General features: G+C 49.7%; 1 protein-coding gene across 1 annotated transcript; it reads right to left on the reverse strand.

Annotated features, from left to right (window-relative positions):
- Positions 1–11725: 11725 nt before the first annotated feature.
- ADRB2 (adrenoceptor beta 2) lies at positions 11726–16027 on the reverse strand. Its single transcript, XM_049648047.1, has one exon. It carries the CDS (start codon positions 15774–15776, stop codon positions 14520–14522), a length of 1257 nt encoding a protein of 418 aa, XP_049504004.1. The 5' UTR covers positions 15777–16027; the 3' UTR covers positions 11726–14519.
- Between the last annotated feature and the right edge of the window lie 1929 nt (positions 16028–17956).

A 17956-nucleotide genomic window follows, 5' to 3' on the forward strand; every position in this document is an offset into this window, starting at 1 on the left:
TAGAACCTGGGACATAATTTTAAGGTCAGTTTGCTGGTGGGGGCCCCTCTGTGTTCTATGTGAACACGCCTTTCCCAGAAGACCCTGGAGCATTTCCGGCACCAGACAAAAATTTCCTCTAGTGTCCATGATGCCATTTCATTTCTGTTTTAATGTCTCCAGACAGGGAGCTCATTACCTTTCGGACGACTATCGCTGCTAGGACGTTCTAGTCTTTAGACTGGGCCAGGATACGGGGTGCAGCTCGGCCCCTCGGTTTACAAAGACTAACTCTACTTCCTCCCTGCTCAGCAGCACGCTGCATATTTGAAGAGAACTTTCTTTTTCATGCCAGTGCTCCCCAAAGTGTGCTGGGCAGAGCAGTAAGTTTGCATGATGTTAATGGGTGTCCTCTATAAAATATACATATCAAAACAGACAAATAGCATTTGTGGGCACGATAGGTTAAACCGGGTCAACCAGGTACACTTCCTGAAAGTCTACTCAGGATGTTTACCACACTTCTGCATGGCTCGGACTCCGAAATGGAAACACCGGCCACGCGGCGTTTCCCAAACTTTTGACCTCGAGACCTTTTCCCTCCCAGTGTCCCTTTTGCTATTTTGGAAAAACCGTTTGGAAAACGCTTCCCTACGCAAATCTCCGAGCTGAAAAGTCAGGCTCCTCTGACGATTCCTTTTGAGACACATTATTGAGATTTGCTCACTATCTTTGTTCTCTAGTGCAAGGCTGTCTGCTTACAATACAAGAAGCCCAGTTAAAGCCGAATTTTAGATAAACAATGAGATTGGGGGGGGGGGGGGGTATAAGTATGTTTCATGTATACTGAAACATTTGGGGACACATTTATATGAAAAAAGAATTTGTTGGCTATCTGAAATTAAATTTGACGGAATGTCCTATATTTTTATTTGCTAAATCTGGCAAGCCTAGAGGGGCCCCAGATGTCCCCCTTCCTTTGAAAAGTGTGTCCCTCAGAATGGGGCATAGTATTCCAGAGGTGTACCAAGACAGAGACCATTGATAACCTCAGAAGTCACCATGAACTACACTTTTCCCTGAGATGTTTTTAAAGGGAAGACAGTAATGTTTTTATGGATGGTTAGAAGTCCGTCTGAGATTGACAGCTACCTTGATACCTGGTATCTTCCTGAACCTCCTAGCAAAATCCAGAAGCCGATTTCCCATCCCTCACCCTTATTCGTAAGCATATTTAAATTTCTCTGGTGTTAGAGTTAAGGAACTCGATCAGGGGCACCTGGGTGGCTCCGGTTAAGCCTCCGACTTTGGCTCAGATCGTGATCTCACGGTTCATGGGCTTGAGCCCCACGTCCGGCTCTATGCTGATAGCTCAGAGCCTGGAGTCTCCTTCAGATTCTGTGTCTCCCTCTCTCTCTCTGCCCCTACACCCTCTCCCTTTCTCAAAAATAAACATTAAAAAAATGAACTCGATCCAAAAATCATTTATAAGTCCGCGTTCATTTTCTGTCTCCCCCATTAGACTGTAAGAAATTAGGGGCGCCTGGGTGGCTCATTCGGTTAAGCATCCGACTTCAGCTCAGGTCATGATCTCGCGGTCCGTGAGTTCGAGCCCCGCGTAGGGCTCTGGGCTGATGGCTCGGAGCCTGGAGCCTGCTTCAGATTCTGTGTCTCCCTCTCTCTCTGCCCCTCCCCCGTTCATGCTCTGTCTCTCTCTGTCTCAACAATAAATAAACGTTAAAAAAAAAAATTTAGACTGTAAGAAACTAAAGTGCAGGGACCCACCACGTCAGTCTCGGCCATAGCGACATCCCTTGTAGCTAGCATGGGCTCTGGCATTTATAAGTATTCAGACATCTTTTCAAGGAGTGAATGAATGAATGAATGAATGAATCAAATGCTGTTTGGAGAGCTAAGCAGACCAGCTGACACTCCAAGGGGAAGAGATTGCCCATGTGGGCTTTCCTCGTGGTTGGGATGTGCCCTCCACCTCAGGCTTTCCCAGACCCATTAAATACTGTTCACCTGTCCTGAAGGCAGTTCTGTTGGAAGATGTGTGTGCAAAACAAGAACATCTAATTGCTGTGACCAAACTAGGACATTTTAGCCAAACACAGGCTGTTTTCACGAAGCTGAAATACTTCCTGGACTCTGCAGTTGTTACCAAGGTGTGGAGCTTGGCCTTTCGAAGCAGGCTGGGCTGTGCCAAATGGGCATGGGATCGGGGCAAATCACACCAGGCCTTCCCACAGAAACATCCCGATCCAAGAGGGACCGGGCAGAGTGAACAAGCACAGCCTCAGCAGGGCCTGAGCTGCTGGGGGCGGGGGCGGGGGCCTGGTGGGGGGGGGGGGGCAGGTAAGTGATCCCACAGCTCTCACTTGGGGAAAGTGCATCTGGTGACGGCCACGAGGAAGCCGAAAAGCCTGGAGCTTCTGCTCTAAGCCGCGGTTGATAGAGCCAAGCCGAGCGCTGGCCCCTCCCAGCATGAGCTCACCCAAGCTTGGGGCTTGTCAATATCGGAAGCATCCTGGGGACTGTCCCCGGAGCGGGCGGTCACTCGTCCGCAGCCTGGCACCTGGGGCTTCAGTGCTGGAGAGTGTGGACGTTGAATTTTTCTGATACAGTGCCGCAGAAAGCAGAGGAGTACGGGGAAAAGAACCTGAGTCCCAGGGGGGTAGCTGAGCACAGTAGAACTGGTGTCATTTCCTGACCGTGGGTAGGAAGACCTGAGTTCAAGTCCCAAGCCTGCCTGCTGGTAGCTCCACGCCCTCAGGCAAATCTTTTAACCTCAGTCTTTTATCTGTGAAATGAGAACAAGCAGGCCAGGGTTTTGGAGTGGTAAGGATTAGGTAAGACGCCAGAGAGAAAAGCCCTTTGTGACCTGCCAAATGCTCGATCAATGTGAGGGACTGTTGGGACACGGTGTCCCCTCGAGCACAGATGGTCTGCGGCACTTGATGGATCTGGTACCTGCTTCCAGGACAGCATAAAAGAGCACCCAACTGGGAGAGGAGAAGGGCGTTGCTTCCGCGGCCTGAATCAAAATAAAAAGAGCTTCAAGTTACATTATATAATTCTTTTTAATTATAGAAGAAAACAGTTCCGAGCACACGCTGGGAAACATAGGATCTCAGTGGGTAGGAGTCTTCACAATGTCCAAAAAATCACTTGGGAACATCTTTATGGCCTTAAGGCGTAAGGCTCTAGGTGAGCCTTTAATTGGACATGAATGTGCCTATTGATCTCCCTGGAGTCTGTCACTGGCTCTGGTTAAGGACCTTGCAGGCTTTGCAGGAGCAAAACACGTACCAGTGTAAATCCAGTTCATCGGAGGGAAAATAATGCAGAGTGTGGTGGCTGATGAATTACCCCCTACTTCTCCCTCTGTTGTGAGATGCTTCAAGCCACCGGAGGAGAATCTTGTTAATGTGTAAATCTGCGTGTACGTGCGTTTACTGGCCCGGGCAGTGAGGGACACAGTCAGACATCTTGCCTTGAAAGGCTTTCCTGCAGGGCTTTGTCTGTTTCTTCCTCTAGTGTCACATTTAGTGTGGTGGTCACTTAGGAAATGCATATACTTGGAGTCCTACCGCTGTCCCCGCCGGGACCTACAGACGTCGCATTTCCCATCGTTTACATTCACTTCTTGCTACTGGCGACTCTGTGCAAAGGGCGCTGCGGGCTTGGAGCTGGGCAGAGGCCCTGCTTACAGCTCTGGGAGGACACAAGGCGATCTTTATGCAACCCGACCTGCCCACCCTCCCCTCCTTGCCCAGGCCAAGAATAGTCAATGATCATGTTCTGGAAGAAACCCCACCTTGTCATCGTGTGCTCTGAGCCAAGAGGAGTGGGAACAGAGCAGGAAGGCCAGGAGTGAGGCCAAGTGTAATAGCCCAAAGCTCCAAAGTCGGAGGGTTTGGGGGCACCTGGGTGGCTCAGCCGTTTAGCGTCCAACTTTGGCTCAGGTCGTGATCTCACCGTCCATGAGTTCGAGCCCCACATCGGGCTCTGTGCTGACAGCTCAGAGCCTGGAGCCTGCTTCCGATTCTGTCTCCCTCTCTCTCTGCCCCTCCCCCACGCGCGCTCTGTCTCTCCCTCAAAAATAAATAAACATTAAAAAATAAATTAATTAAAAAGTCTCTTCACGTGTGGCCCCTGCTGCCTCCTGTGGGCCTGTCCTGCCCCCCGCTTCCTTCTCCCTCTCTGCACACCGACTAAACTGACCTTTGCTCAGTCTTCTTGTGCATGAGGTTTTGTCTCATCACAGGACATTTGCACATGCTTTTCTACCTGAGTGGCATACTCTTCTCTCCTTTCTTTTTCAAGAAATTATCTAGCTAGTCCTCAAGGTTCAGTAGAAACCTCATTTCTGGGGTGCCTGGGTGGTTCAGTCAGTTAAGCATCCGGTTTTTGGTTTCAGCTCAGGTCATGATTTCATAGCTGGTGAGTTTGAGCCTCGACTGGGGCTCCGTGCTGACAGTGCAAGACCTGCTTGGGATTCTCTCTCTCCTCTCTCTCTCCTTCTGCCCCTTCCCCACTCATGTGCTCTGTTTCTCTCTCTCTCTCTCTCTCTCAAAGTAAATGAATAAACTTAAGAAAGAAAAAAAGAAACCTCACTTCTTTGGGGGAACCTTTACAGAGCTCTTAGATGCCCTCAAAACACCATACACCTCCTCCCTAGCACATACCACAGTTGCAACTTTGTATGCATTTTAAAAAACTTCTCTCTTGCATTACACACAAACTCAGTAAGCGCAAAGATAAACTGTGTTCTTCAACACCTAACAATCCCTGGCACTTAATAGGAACTCGATACACATGTATGAAATGAAGGGTGTATATACTTACCAAGGAAAAGGGGTCTGCATGTGAACCTGAATCCACTTGGGGAGCAGTGGGACCGTGATTACATGACGTGGCGCCTTTGCTCATTTGGAGCACACAAAAGTGTGCTTAGGCATCGCACGTGTGTATTTCTCTAAGGTTTAGGTCTGAGTATGTCTGTGTCCTGTATGTGTGGATGTATTCTCTTTTTTTAATGTTTTATTTATTTTTGAGACAGAGAGAGACAGAGCATGAACAGGGGAGGGGCAGAGAGCGAGGGAGACACAGAATCTGAAGCAGTCTCCAGGCTCTGAGCTGTCAGCCCAGAGCCCGACGCTGGGCTCGAACTCACGGACCGTGAGGTCATGACCTGAGCCGAAGTCGGACGCTTAACCGACTGAGCCACCCAGGCACCCCCGTGTGGATGTATTCTTATGGGGGTATACACGAAAGAACCTAGTTGTGGCCACATAGCTATGTGGAAACGAGTGTATATGTATTTGTGTGGATATAGGTATAGGCATCAGGGTTAAAGTCTGTGTGTGTGTGTGTGTGTGTGTGTATTTATTTGGGTGTGTCCATCTGTGGAGGTATATGTGTGAATATGTATGAATCATACCCTTCTCTGCAGCTGGGTGGGACCCCCGTCAGATTTCTAAGTAGGAGGGTTTATGTACATTAGGCAAATTGATTCATATAGACCTTGGTACGATTTGACTTAACCAGGGCATGGTGTCAGGGAGGAAGGAGCACTGGACTGGGAGTCTATCACTGCAGCAAAATTCCTTTTCTTCCTGTGCCACTACCTCCCAGGCTACATGCAGAGGGTTTGGGACTAGGTAACAGTGATGCTTTTTGGGGGTATAACTGTGTAGATCCCATGTTGTCACAAGTACATTTTTAATGAAGTGCCTAATTGCTCAAGGCATTTTATTGTCATTCAGGGTACTTCTTTATCATTTGTACATTATTTTCACTTACATTGTTTTATTTGATAACGTTGGAAAATTAGGATTCCGGTTATTTGATACGATGATTTTTTTTTTTTTTTTTGTGAATGTATGCAAGTGGACAGGATCCTTTCTTTCGTATGCCTACATTTTGTGTTCTTCCGTGGGAAGGGCGGGCAAGGGAAGCCATTTCCGCTTTAGGTCCCCAAATTGCCTCACAGCACCTGCACCACGGTCCTCTGGAGGAACTTGTGACAAAATGCAGATTGCCGGCTCCCGACCGCAGTCCCGTGAGATCAGAATCTCAGGGACTACGGTCAGGAATGTGCATTTTCTCAGAAGTTCCCCCAAATCATTTTGGGACCCCACTGCGGTAAAATAAAATTGTGCCTAGAAACTCACACCTCCACTGACACCATTAAGCCTTCCACGATCCTACAGAAAGAGATTTCTGAGGCTGGCCACCTCAGGCCCTTGAGGCTGACCCTCACTTCTGTTAGGTTGAGGAGACCAGGTGATCATTTGGAATTATGGAGAAAACACTGGGACCTGGAACAAGAAAGAAGTCTGAAGCTGTGAGCAGAGCATGCTTATGGCTGGCTGGCAATGCATCTCAGGAGAACTGTGGGTACCTCTCAAACAAAGCAAAACACCAAACAGATTGTCAGGGTTGTCTGCAATGTTTCGGAGCATCTGATGGGACTTTAACAAGACCAACCCCAGACAGAGACAGAATGGGCACAAGGAAGAAAACTCTGCAGACAAAGGCAGCTGTAGTTGAAAAGAAAGCAAAAGCTCCCTAGGACTCCAATTTTGCTTTGTCATGAGTATTGCTGTTGTGATTTTAAAAACTGTTTTCTCTTCCTGGAGAAGGGACTCTATTCAGAAACTGAAGCCTTCCCCTCTCAGCCCTGGAAAAGTGATTATAACGCAAGCCGGGAGAGACGGTCCTCTCCCCGCCCCTGTGCTACCTTGTCACCGACCCCACCTCTCGGAGCCTGGGGCTTCTTAGTTCACTAAGGATATTACGGGCTTGCTCAGTGCCCATCCCCCCTGGCTATTCTCCAATGTGAAACCTGGGCAGAGAGGCGGGGAAAGCGCCCCAAATCCAGCTGTCAAGGGCTTCCTGCCATGATGGTCAGGATTGACTCAGTGCCAACTGATGGGCTGGGGCCAAGCGCCCACCTCTGCTTCCTACCTGGGTGGGGGGGAAGCTCACTCAAACTGCCTGAATACGGGTGCAAGATGTAGTGTGCGGCCCGCCCTCAGGGCAATCTGGTTTCCCAGCTGATACTTAGCCACAGCTGACCTTCGATGACACGGGCTTGTCTCCGAGTCACAAGGCTCAGACGTTAATCAGGGCACACGAATAGAATCCCCGCAGAGTGAAACAAAGTGCACCCATGAAAAATTTCTTAGCACCATCATTTCCCCACTTGTCCCTCACGTGACCCCCAAAGGGGGAACGATGGCCTATCCTAGCGGTAAAGCACAGGGGCTCTGGTTCAGAAGACGCGTCATTCCAGTGGGTCGGGCAATCTTTGGCAACTGGGGGAACCCTTTCAAGGCTCCGCTTCCTTATTTCTAACATGGGGACAGACATGATGGTCCCCATTTTGTAGGGTCACCGAGAGCCCTACATGAGATCATGCGTGAAAACTGGGGGCGCCTGGGTGGCTCGGTCGGTTAAGCGTCCGACTTCGGCTCAGGTCACGATCTCACGGTCCGTGAGTTCGAGCCCCGCGTCGGGCTCTGGGCTGACGGCTCGGAGCCTGGAGCCTGTTTCAGATTCTGTGTCTCCCTCTCTCTCTCTGCCCCTCCCCTGTTCATGCTGTGTCTCTCTCTGTCTCAAAAATAAATAAACGTTAAAAAAAAAAATTTTTTTTAAAAAGAAAACTGCCAAGCACGACGCTGAGTTCATAGCAGCACTCAGGAGCTGGGGCCTTTGTTATCACCAGAGGTGCTCCAGGAAATAGACAACTGCTGTTACACTTTTGAAATAGTCGGTATCGGCCACTCTATAACTTGAATAGATTTATTTTAACATAAGTCAACTGGTGGGGTCAGAGGCATGTAACAATGCAACCAGAACCTTGTCCTAGGAGTTCAGTGGTTAGTACCCTAGGCTCTGAAAGCAGACTAGAGCCCATCTGCAGAAGGCATGCTTTCAAAGAGACAAGTATGGAAATTTTTTTTTTTTTCACCCACTAGCAAGGAAGAGGCGATTCTGTCTGATTTGGAGAATTTATCTCTGTAAACTTATTCATCAAAATGTGATCCCGGGGACACCTGTGTTAGAAACACCTCGGGGGGAAACTTGCTAGAAGGCAGATTCTTCTAGAAGGTCCCAGCTCAGATTTCCGTATCCAGATGCTCTGGGAGTGATGATTCCTTTGTGCCCCTAAAGTTTGAAAACTGTTGGCCACTGTGTGTTGCCAGGCCAATTATGATACCTGGGTCATATTATAAATAGAATATATTCAAGGAGGCATTTGTAAAATTACTCTCGGTGGGTCCAAAGTCGTATTAATAATCGATTTCACTTTTATTTAAAAATATATTTAGGGGTGCCTGGGTGGCTCAGTCTGTTAGGCCTCCGACTTCTGGTTTCGGCCCAGGTCACAATCTCACGGTTTCCTGAGTTCGAGCCCCACATCGGGCTCCAAGCTGACAGTGCGGAGCCTGCTTGGGATTCTCTGTCTCCCTCTCTCTGCCCCTCCCCCACTTGTCCTATCTCTCTCTCAAAATAAATAAATAAACTTAAACAAAATTAAAAATAAATTTATACACATTGTATAGCCATGCTTAGGACAAAGACTGGAAGCGTCCACATCACGTTTAACGATGCCTATCTCTAGGTGGTAATGTTATGCGTGATTTATCTCATTTTGTGCTTTCCTATATTTTTAAAGGTTCTACAAAGAACATTTGTTACCTTTTTAATGAGGAAAAAAATGTGCTTTTAAAATAAAAGCCTTGCCACCAGATGGACAGCACTGAACACTTCCTGAAATCTTTCAGAATTCTGGAAAAGGGAAACCCAAGACTCATGGAAACCAAGCTATCCCTCATTCGAGATGATCAAAACAGGTCTAGGGAAGAAAAGTGACCCTGCCCGAGCTTGCCAAGCTGGTCCGTGGCTGGGCCGTGAGGGACTCCAGGTCTCTAGGCTCTTGGACCAGAGGGGCTTTGAAGTGCTCCGTGCTTTCCAAGGACCTGCCTCCCTTCCTTCCCGCCCTGTGAGGGTGACGGAAAAACCACAGGAAGTGTACTGATTCTGAGGGTGGAGAAGTATGTAATTGCCTTTGCAGAGAGGACTTTGCGGCCCTCGTTATTCCCTCTCTGGGAGTTAGTAGGTCATTTGCAAAAGGCATGGGAAGAGCAGCCGATGAAAAGGTCTAATAGTTTGGAAAACTGCTTAACCTTATTTCTCTATTTCTGGATTTCCCCCCATGGCCAAGGACTGTTGAGATCCTGATTTCCCCCGGAGGTTTCCTGTTTAGGAATGCAGTGAAACCTCCGAAATCCAGAGGAATTGGGGAGAAGGCCAGCTGGAATTAGGGAACGGTCTGAATACTTTTTAAGAACATTCAGGTCTATTGTTTTCAAGGACACAGTGGCACAGATTTGGAAGGAGCTTCGTCCAGCTCCTGTTCGGCGCAGGAACCCTTTGTGCTTCATCCCACACAGAGCTTTATTCGGGCTTCTCTTGAATGCTCCCAATGACAGGAGGCTCACTATTCAGATAGACAAACTATTTCAAAGTGTTGTGGTTTTTTGTTTTGTTTTGTTGTTTTCATCTGAGCTGGGAATCTACCTTCCTTGAAGCTTCAGTTTGCTTCCTGGTATTCATATAAGATTGATACCCTCCTTTTCCCCAGACGGTCCTTAAATATTCGAAGGCAGTTATCATGCATCAGAAATGTCTTCACAGCATTCTCCTCTGCCAGCTGATCACCCCCAGGATATGCAACCATTATTTACATGACAAATGTCATCAACTCTAATTAGAAATATAAACGACTGTCTCTAATTGGCTTCTAAATTAATGGCTATATAAACTCATACCTGAGCACAGCTGAAAACCACCTGCACGGGTCTCATTATTTTACACAGGTGCAAACCGAGGTCCACTGAGGAAAACTGCCTGACCCAACGTGAGACAGAGAGAATGAGACTGAGAGAGAGAGAGAGAGAGAGAGAGAGAGAGAGGTGGAGTTGAGACCTGAAACCTAGCTGCACAAATCCCAGCGCAGGGTTCTTTTTGCCTCACCCTGCCTCCTATTATTCATAAGACACCAGTATTTCTCAAGCCCTTGGGAAGTTTGTTCTCTTAGGTATTTCAAAAATGCCTCCTCATATTATATTTGCACTGTCAGAGAAGGAGGGTAGCACAGGGCTGAAATTAGTGGACGTTATGCTGTCAGTGAAAGGTCTCATTCCAAGTCTCATTCACCTTCCTCGCTCTCTGCTATCAGAAGATCATCTCCCCCCCACCCCCGTCCCCGAGGATGCTAGTTCCCGATGAGTAGCGCCCCTACAGGGGCCCCCCTAGGCCTGTGACACTTTCCACGAGGCCCAGCTGCCCACCGAATTTCGAACTTCCCAACATCGGAACCGAAAATGGATCCGCCAGGGCACGAGGCAGGCTGTGTTTCTGCTCTACCCTGTGCTCGTTTTAAAGTTGCAGATTTTTTTTTTTTCAGTTTGGCCGGATTCTCCGATGAAAAGACAAAGCAAAGACTCAGAGAAACAAACTAGACACTTGGGTGATTGGCTTCCTGTCTCAGTCCCCAGCAGCCCTGCAGTCACATGCTTCGAAGGGCACATTCCTCCCTGCCCCAGCCCACAGCAAGCTCCCTCTTCTTTCCGAGAGGTATTGCGTTTCTAGTTCTTATACTCACTTGGGCGTGGGTTGTGAGCTGCTCTGTGCCGCTTCCTGGTCTGCATGGGTTTGGACTCCCAGGGACCTGGGTTCCAGTCCTGACCCCGCAGCTGGCCAGTTTGTGTGGCTTTGGGAAGTTACTTAATCTTTTCAAGCCTCAGTTGTCTCATTTAGTAGGAGAGGACAATTATGTTGCCTACATCATGGGACTGTCAGGATGACATAATGCCTGAAAAGGTGTCCAGCACTGTTCGTCTCATTCAAGTAAGACACCGTAAAAGGGATCTGTTTAGTATTATTCATCTTATGCTACAGAAGGTAGAGACTGAAGCCTATACTCTTCTCACGCTGCACACAGTAGGTGCCCCATAAATACCCCCCAACTGATTCTAGCCTGGGCTTCTTTTGGGTCAGAAATATTCTTTTTAAAAAATTTTTTTTCTTTTAGTGTTTATTCTTGAGAGAGAGAGAGAAAGACAGAGAGTGCAAGCAAGGGGAGGGCAGAGACAGAGGGCGACACAGAATCGGAAGCAGGCTCCAGGCTCCGAGCTGTCGGCTCAGAGCCCGACGCGGGGCTCGAACCCACGAGACGTGAGATCAGGACCTGAGTCGAAGTCGGATGCTCAACCGACTGAGCCACCCAGGCGCCCCTGGCCAGAACTATTCTGAGCATCATGTAACAACAGTTCCTATGCTTCCAAGCTCCCTCTTCCCCAGGCTCCTTCCCCCAATAATGACCTCAGTGGGGAGGCCCACCCTGGCCTGCCACTTTGCACACCTGTCAGCTTGCATCTCAGGATAAGGTTCTCATCTGACAGACTCTGAGAACTTGCTGTCCAGGCAAAGAAAACTTCACGATCAGGAATCCAACACAAACCTTATGTAACCAACCTGTCAGCAAGAGGGACAGAGGGGCACTGACAGACGCCTATCTCCCCACCAAAAAAAAAAAAAACAAAAACAAAACAAAAGGAGACGGGAAGCAAGGGATTGAGGCATGCCAAAAATGCTCTTGCTTGTCAAGACCCTTAACACTGATCAAAGCTCTTGGATTTGAAGGATTCCTGAAGGAACGCAGAGATGGCTAAACCCCCTCATACTGGAGTTTTCACGGAAATTGCATTAGATGCTTCTGTAACCCAAAGAATATATATACAACATTTTTTTTTTCTTTTTGGTTAACAACGTTTATTGTCCACGGGACTTACAACGATGACAGAAAAGTTTACAACATTTTTTTTTTTCTACCTGAAATCTCTACCTGGAGTGGCTTGAAATTCCCGGTGGCTTAAGGACTCTTGTATCTTCCCCCTAAATGCTGAGGGTGTCCTAGTGGACTCTTGCTGAGGAAAAGAACAATTCTTTCTCTTGTCCCCACCACAGATTATTCGGTCATTGCCTGATTTTTGTGCTAAGGACCCAAAAGCAATAAGAACATCCACCGGAATGAATTGGTTAGGGGACAGCCCCAGGGCGAAGCTTCCACAACAGAGGGTGAACGCAGAAGTCAATGACAATGCGGTGGAGAGAGCACATCAGCTCCCGGAATAACAGGTGACAGCCAGGCTCCCCGGCCATAGCCCTGTCTCTGACATCCTTGGCTTCTTACCTTGGACAGGCCATTCCCCCTCCCAGGTTTTCATCTCTTTGGATGCCAAATGCTTTCTGTGGACTCTTTCAAGTCCAAGATGCTGTGAGGCTACCGGAAGGGTGAAGATATGCTGGAGAAGCTGCCTGCCCCTCTGGGTGTGGGCCCCCGAGCAGGAGGAGAATGTGACAACCGGCATGAAAGCCCTTGGAGAAGCGAAAGTGCCGAAGGGCACACACTCTCCAACTGGCTATGGCACGTTCCAAAACCTTGGGCACCCAACTTTCTCCCGAGAGCTGAGTGTGCACCCGGACACCCAGCACTGAGCTGACAGGAGGCAGAGGAAGCCAATGCTTTTCTGGTTGGGGATCTTGGCTGGGACAGAAGGGAAGACAGAAGTGGAGTCAGCTTGGTGAGCGGGTGAAATGGCAACGAACATGGAGGCTGATCCTCCCCAGGCTGGCGTTGCCAGGGAGGACGGTCCTCTCCGTCAAACCTGGGCCAAGCTCTGGCTCAGACACACGGTGCAAAAATAGAAAGGGGGTGGGAGAAGAAATGTGTTTACTTTTGTGATTTTCCCTCATGTGCCTCTCTCTTAAGGGTATTAGAATCTCTCCACGAAAAGGCCGTCTTAGACTCCCCGGCTTCACCTCCATTGATAAACCCGACCAAACAAACAATGCACAAATCCAGCCATTGGCAGGGCAGCTGGAAGGCCAGTTTGGAAGGCAGGGTGGGGTGGAGGGAAGAGCGATGGTCTGGGGTCTGTCACTAACTGGGCGAACCATGGAAAATCCCTCTTGGATGCTTTTCAAAATAAGCGATTGCATTAGACAGACTCTAAAAATCTGTTTAGATTTGTGAAGCTTATATCTGCGGATCTCAACCAGGGGTGGTCTCACCCCTCAAGGAGTATTTGGCAGGGTCTGGAGACCTTTTTGGTAGTCACAATTCAGAGGGTGCTCCTGGCATCTACAGGGTAGAGGCCGGGGATGCTGTTGAACGGCTGACGATGCATCGGACAGCCCCCACCACAGAGAACTACCTGGCCCCAAATGTTAATAGTGCCGAGGCTGAGACATCTTGCTTTATACTGAAGTCAGGAGGTCAAAGAGGGGGACGGCAGGAAGAGACAGAAGTAACGAAAGAGAAGGGGTTAAAATCCTGTTTCCCGGGTCATGAGGTATTCATCGGTTAAGCGTTTTCCAGTTTTCTCCCTATGACCAATACCCTCTCAGTTTTCTTTGGAATTACAGGGCTGTGTTTGAGTAGCTTTTTCCTAAGAACTCCCTCCTTTATCTTTAAAATGCCAAACCCCGATGCAGTACAAACACCTCCCCTATGAGATGCAGCGAATACATAACATAAGCAGCTACTGGAACTGAAAGGTGGGTGGTGAGGGTGCACGGAGGGACGAAACAGATGTCGGTAACTCGGTTTCTATGAGTCAGTGTTTCTGATGTAACAACACAGAATGATCACCATAGGACCAGCGAGACAAGCTATGCTGTCAGCAGGGAGAACTGCTTTGAGGAGCTGGCACTGGGAGGGCTACAGGTTTGCAGCGGCAGATTCAAAGGCAAAAGAAAGGGTTAAGCAATCAGTGCATGCCATTCTCGAATCATTCCATATTAAGTCCCTGGGCAGTTATTACAAATAGTTACCTGCGGTTTCCAGCGGGGGAGGCGACCACACTCCAGTCAAGGGTTTTTGGAGAAACAGGTGCAATGAAGTCATGGTCAAACAATTTATTTACTGTAAACTTTAGACTTTGCTCAGGAAAACAACTGAAGCCTGCCCCTCCAATCTCTGCCTACGACACCCTGTTTGAGCAAATAAGAGGAGTGGGGAGAGTCCACGTTCACAGCTGAAAGGTCCGAAATACTCAAGATCCTCCAGTGCAAGGGTGCAGGAAGGAAGGACTCCTTCGGATACAAATTACCAGCAGCAATATATATTACCCCTAATACTTGACCAATGAGGTAGATCCACGGAAAAGTCATCAAAACAGAGCAGCCCCAGGTCCTCTGGGACCGAAGCCCTTCAGACACAAACTTAACACGTTCCATGCAAAAAGGAACTGAACTGGACAAGAAACAATCACTCGAATGTGTTTTCTCTTTGTTACAGCTTAAAAAAATAATAATAATAATAAAAAAAAAAAGGCAGAAGGCTGTCCTTCCTCCTGCACATCTCTATACAATTTTATTCTAAGTTTATTACACTCAAGTTAAATAGTCTGTTTAGTGTTTGGTTGGGGGGGGGGTCATAAAAAGTAGAAAAACCCGCCTTACAACAGTGAGTCGTTTGTGCTACCATTCTGCCCTTGTGAATCAATGCTATCGTTAGGCACAGTACCTTGACGGTTTGCAAGGTTTTCCGTGCCTGGGGGGTCCTCACACAGCACTTCGCTGTCTTTCTCCTGCCCCAGGGGACCTCCGCTGTGTTCCCCGGTATAGTCTGTTCTGCTGTTACTGTTGTTGGAGTAGCCATTCCCATAGGCCTTCAGAGAAGACCTGCGCAGGCACAGAAGCTCCTGGAAGGCAATCCTGAAGTCTGGGCTCCGGCAATAGATAAGGGGATTGAAAGCAGAGTTGACGTAGCCCACCCAGTTTAGGAGGATGTAAACTTCCTTAGGGATGAGGTTATCCTGGATCACGTGCACTATGTTGACGATGAAGAAGGGTAGCCAGCACAGGGTGAACGTGCCCATGATGATGCCCAAAGTCTTCAAGGCCTTGTGCTCCTTCAAGCAGAACTTGGAGGCCCTTCGATGTCCATGCCCGCTCCGCCCATCCTGCTCCACTTGGCTGAGATTTTGGGCGTGGAAGCGGCCCTCAGATTTGTCGATCTTCTGGAGCTGCCTTTGGGCCACCTGAAAGACCCTGGAGTAGACAAAGACCATGACCACCAGGGGTAGGTAGAAGGACACAATGGAGGAGGCGATGGCATAAGCTTGGTTCGTGAAGAAGTCACAGCAGGTCTCCTTGGCATAGCAGTTGATGGCTTCCTGGTGGGTGGCCCGGTACCAGTGCATCTGGATGGGCAAGAAGGAGGTAAGCCCCGACACGATCCACACCATCAAAATGACCACCCGGGCCTTATTCTTGGTCAGCAGGCTCTGGTACTTGAAGGGCGACGTGATAGCAAAGTAGCGATCCACGGCGATCACGCACAGGGTCTCAATGCTGGCCGTGACACACAGCACGTCAATGGAAGTCCAAAACTCACACCAGAAGTTGCCAAAGGTCCACATTTTCATGAGGATGTGGCTGGCCCCAAAGGGCACCACCGCCAGGCCCATGACCAGGTCAGCACAGGCCAGGGAGGTGATGAAGTAGTTGGTGACCGTCTGCAGACGCTCGAATTTGGCGATGGCCGTGATGACCAGCACGTTTCCAAACACGATGGCCAGGACGATGAGCGACATGACGATGCCCATGCCCACCACCCACGCGTCGTTTCGTTCCTGCGTGCCGTCCTGGTCCGGCGCGTGGCTTCCGTTGGGCGCCAGCAAGAAGACGCTGCGGTTCCCGGGCTGCCCCATGGCGCGCAGGCTGGCAGGTGAGCGCACTGGCTGCCGGCGCACCGGCCGCGCCTCAGCGGGCGGACCTCCGGCGCGGCGCTGCGGGCAGCGAGCGGACGCCGGGAAGCCTCATCCAGGGGCCGTGGGGTGGCTGTGCTGGGGGGCGCGTCCTGCACTCAGCCTGTAGGGTGCTCTGGGCTCCCCGGGCGCGTCGGACCCAGCCTGCGCTCTGGAGAAGCCGCCCCGGATTGCGCGCTGCCCGTTATGTGCACAGGACTTTAGGGGACTGCCCTCGCGGTGACGTGCGGCAACTTTCCGCCAATGGCGGGCGGGCAGCCCCAAAGGGGCGAGGCCGGGTCCCCTTCCCGCCCTCCCCTCCCCTCCCCTCCCCTCCCCTCGCCCGTCCCCTCCCGGGGCTGGCCCGGGCGGGGCCCAGCTGCTCCCCTGCGGTGGGCGGGCCACCTCTCCCTGCCTGCTCCCTGGCTGCCCCCGGAGGCCTGCAGCAGGGGCTGGCGTGCGCACCATCCGATCCGGGAGCTTGGGGCTCTTTGGGGGCTGCTACCTGTCTGACCCGGGCCCCTGGGCGGCCTCTCCCCCACATTAGGCAACAGAGACGACAGTGCCCACCCCGACACGCACGGACAGGCACACATGCACCCCGACGGACATGCTCAGACTTATACGGAACCACAGCCACTGACACGGAGACACGCCCGTCCAGCGCACCCACAAGCACGCTCGCGCGCGCGCGCGCGCACACACGGAAAGCCACAGGCACACAGTCACCCCTGCCCAACAGAGACGGGGCCAAGAAACAAACACAGAAGCGCCCAGAAGCACAAAGGCATAGGGCACACACACAGAAAGAAGTAAACAACACACAACGCTCACTTGGCGGCAAGCAGAGCGCCACAGACTCGGACGTCCCCATCCAGGTACTCCTGACCCCTCCTTCGTGCACCCACTCCCCGCGACACACGCACGCACGCACGCACAGGGCACATTCCCTTTCAAACATTTGGCAGGACCACAGGGGGTGACTTGAACAGCTGCCCGATTTCCTCAGCACACTCACTGTCAAGTACTTTTGGTGCCCTCCTTGGGAATTTGCAGGCATTGGGACATATAATTTCACCCTTTGGGTTTCGTTTGGAGCCGGAGCTGGAGTATGCCCGTGTGCGTTTGCGGCCGGAAGGAGAAGGTCGTGCACTTAAATTTGTAATTCTTGGGAGCGTGGCATCACTCCCTCGTTATCTGTGGGGATGGAGAGGAGCTCAACATGGAATAGTTTTCCTTTCAACCTCATCTTCAGCAATTCCATGGCAACTAGAAAAATCCTTTCATCTGCTGGGCAGTTGATCTGTGGGGTTGAGCCATCTGAGATTGCCCACTATCCTGCGGTTTCTGACTTGAAAAGTGACAATTTCATAGATCCGACTATTCGAATGTGTTAACGTTAAGAAAGTTATGAAACCACAGGAAACAAGATAATTTCTCCTTTAAATAAAAAAAAAAGTCAGACTTAAGTCTTCAGACTGGGGTCTTTGTCCATGAAATATTATCCTTTGCATCTGGCATAGGACTTTACTGTTAAAAGGAAATTAATTTTCAGGGTTTGACTTCACATGTATTAGTAGTGTCTTTGAAAGACTGAAAGCATTTCATGCAGTGTAACCAAACATGCTTTGCAGATTACATAATAACATAACAATGGCTAACATTTAGGGAACATTCTGCTATGTGCTTTTCATGCATGATTCCATCTAATCCTTCCCACAGTCCCATGGTGGGGAGAGTACTATTTTTAGCTTAATTCACAAATGGGGCCCAAAGAAGCAAATAGCTTGCCCAGGAGCACAGGGCCCTGCGATGCCAGAGGCAGGAGGTGAATCGAGGTCTTGACTCTATAGCTCATCTTTTAATCCTTCCTTCCAATGCACTGTGGCCTCACAAGCAGAGACGCATGGAGGCTAGGCAAGAGGGACTCTAGCCAGAATTGGAATAGGCAGGTTCCAGATCCCCTGCTATAGCGCTTTCTAGCTCACTTTCCTTAGGCATGTCAAAAAGATGGACCCTAACTTCTTCCATCCCTAAGTGGGAAATAAAGTCACTTTCATTGGGCTGAGTGTGAACTGAGTATATAATAATAAATGTGAAAGGGCTTGTGCACCTGTATATGCCACACAAATAGGGGTTATAAA

Source organism: Panthera uncia (assembly GCF_023721935.1).
Source record: "Panthera uncia isolate 11264 chromosome A1 unlocalized genomic scaffold, Puncia_PCG_1.0 HiC_scaffold_17, whole genome shotgun sequence".
NCBI lineage: Eukaryota > Metazoa > Chordata > Mammalia > Carnivora > Felidae > Panthera > Panthera uncia.

Excerpts from the sequence above, each read along its gene's own strand:
- ADRB2 (XM_049648047.1), bottom strand. The coding sequence starts at position 15,776 with ATGGGGCAGCCCGGGAACCGCAGCGTCTTCTTGCTGGCGCCCAACGGA.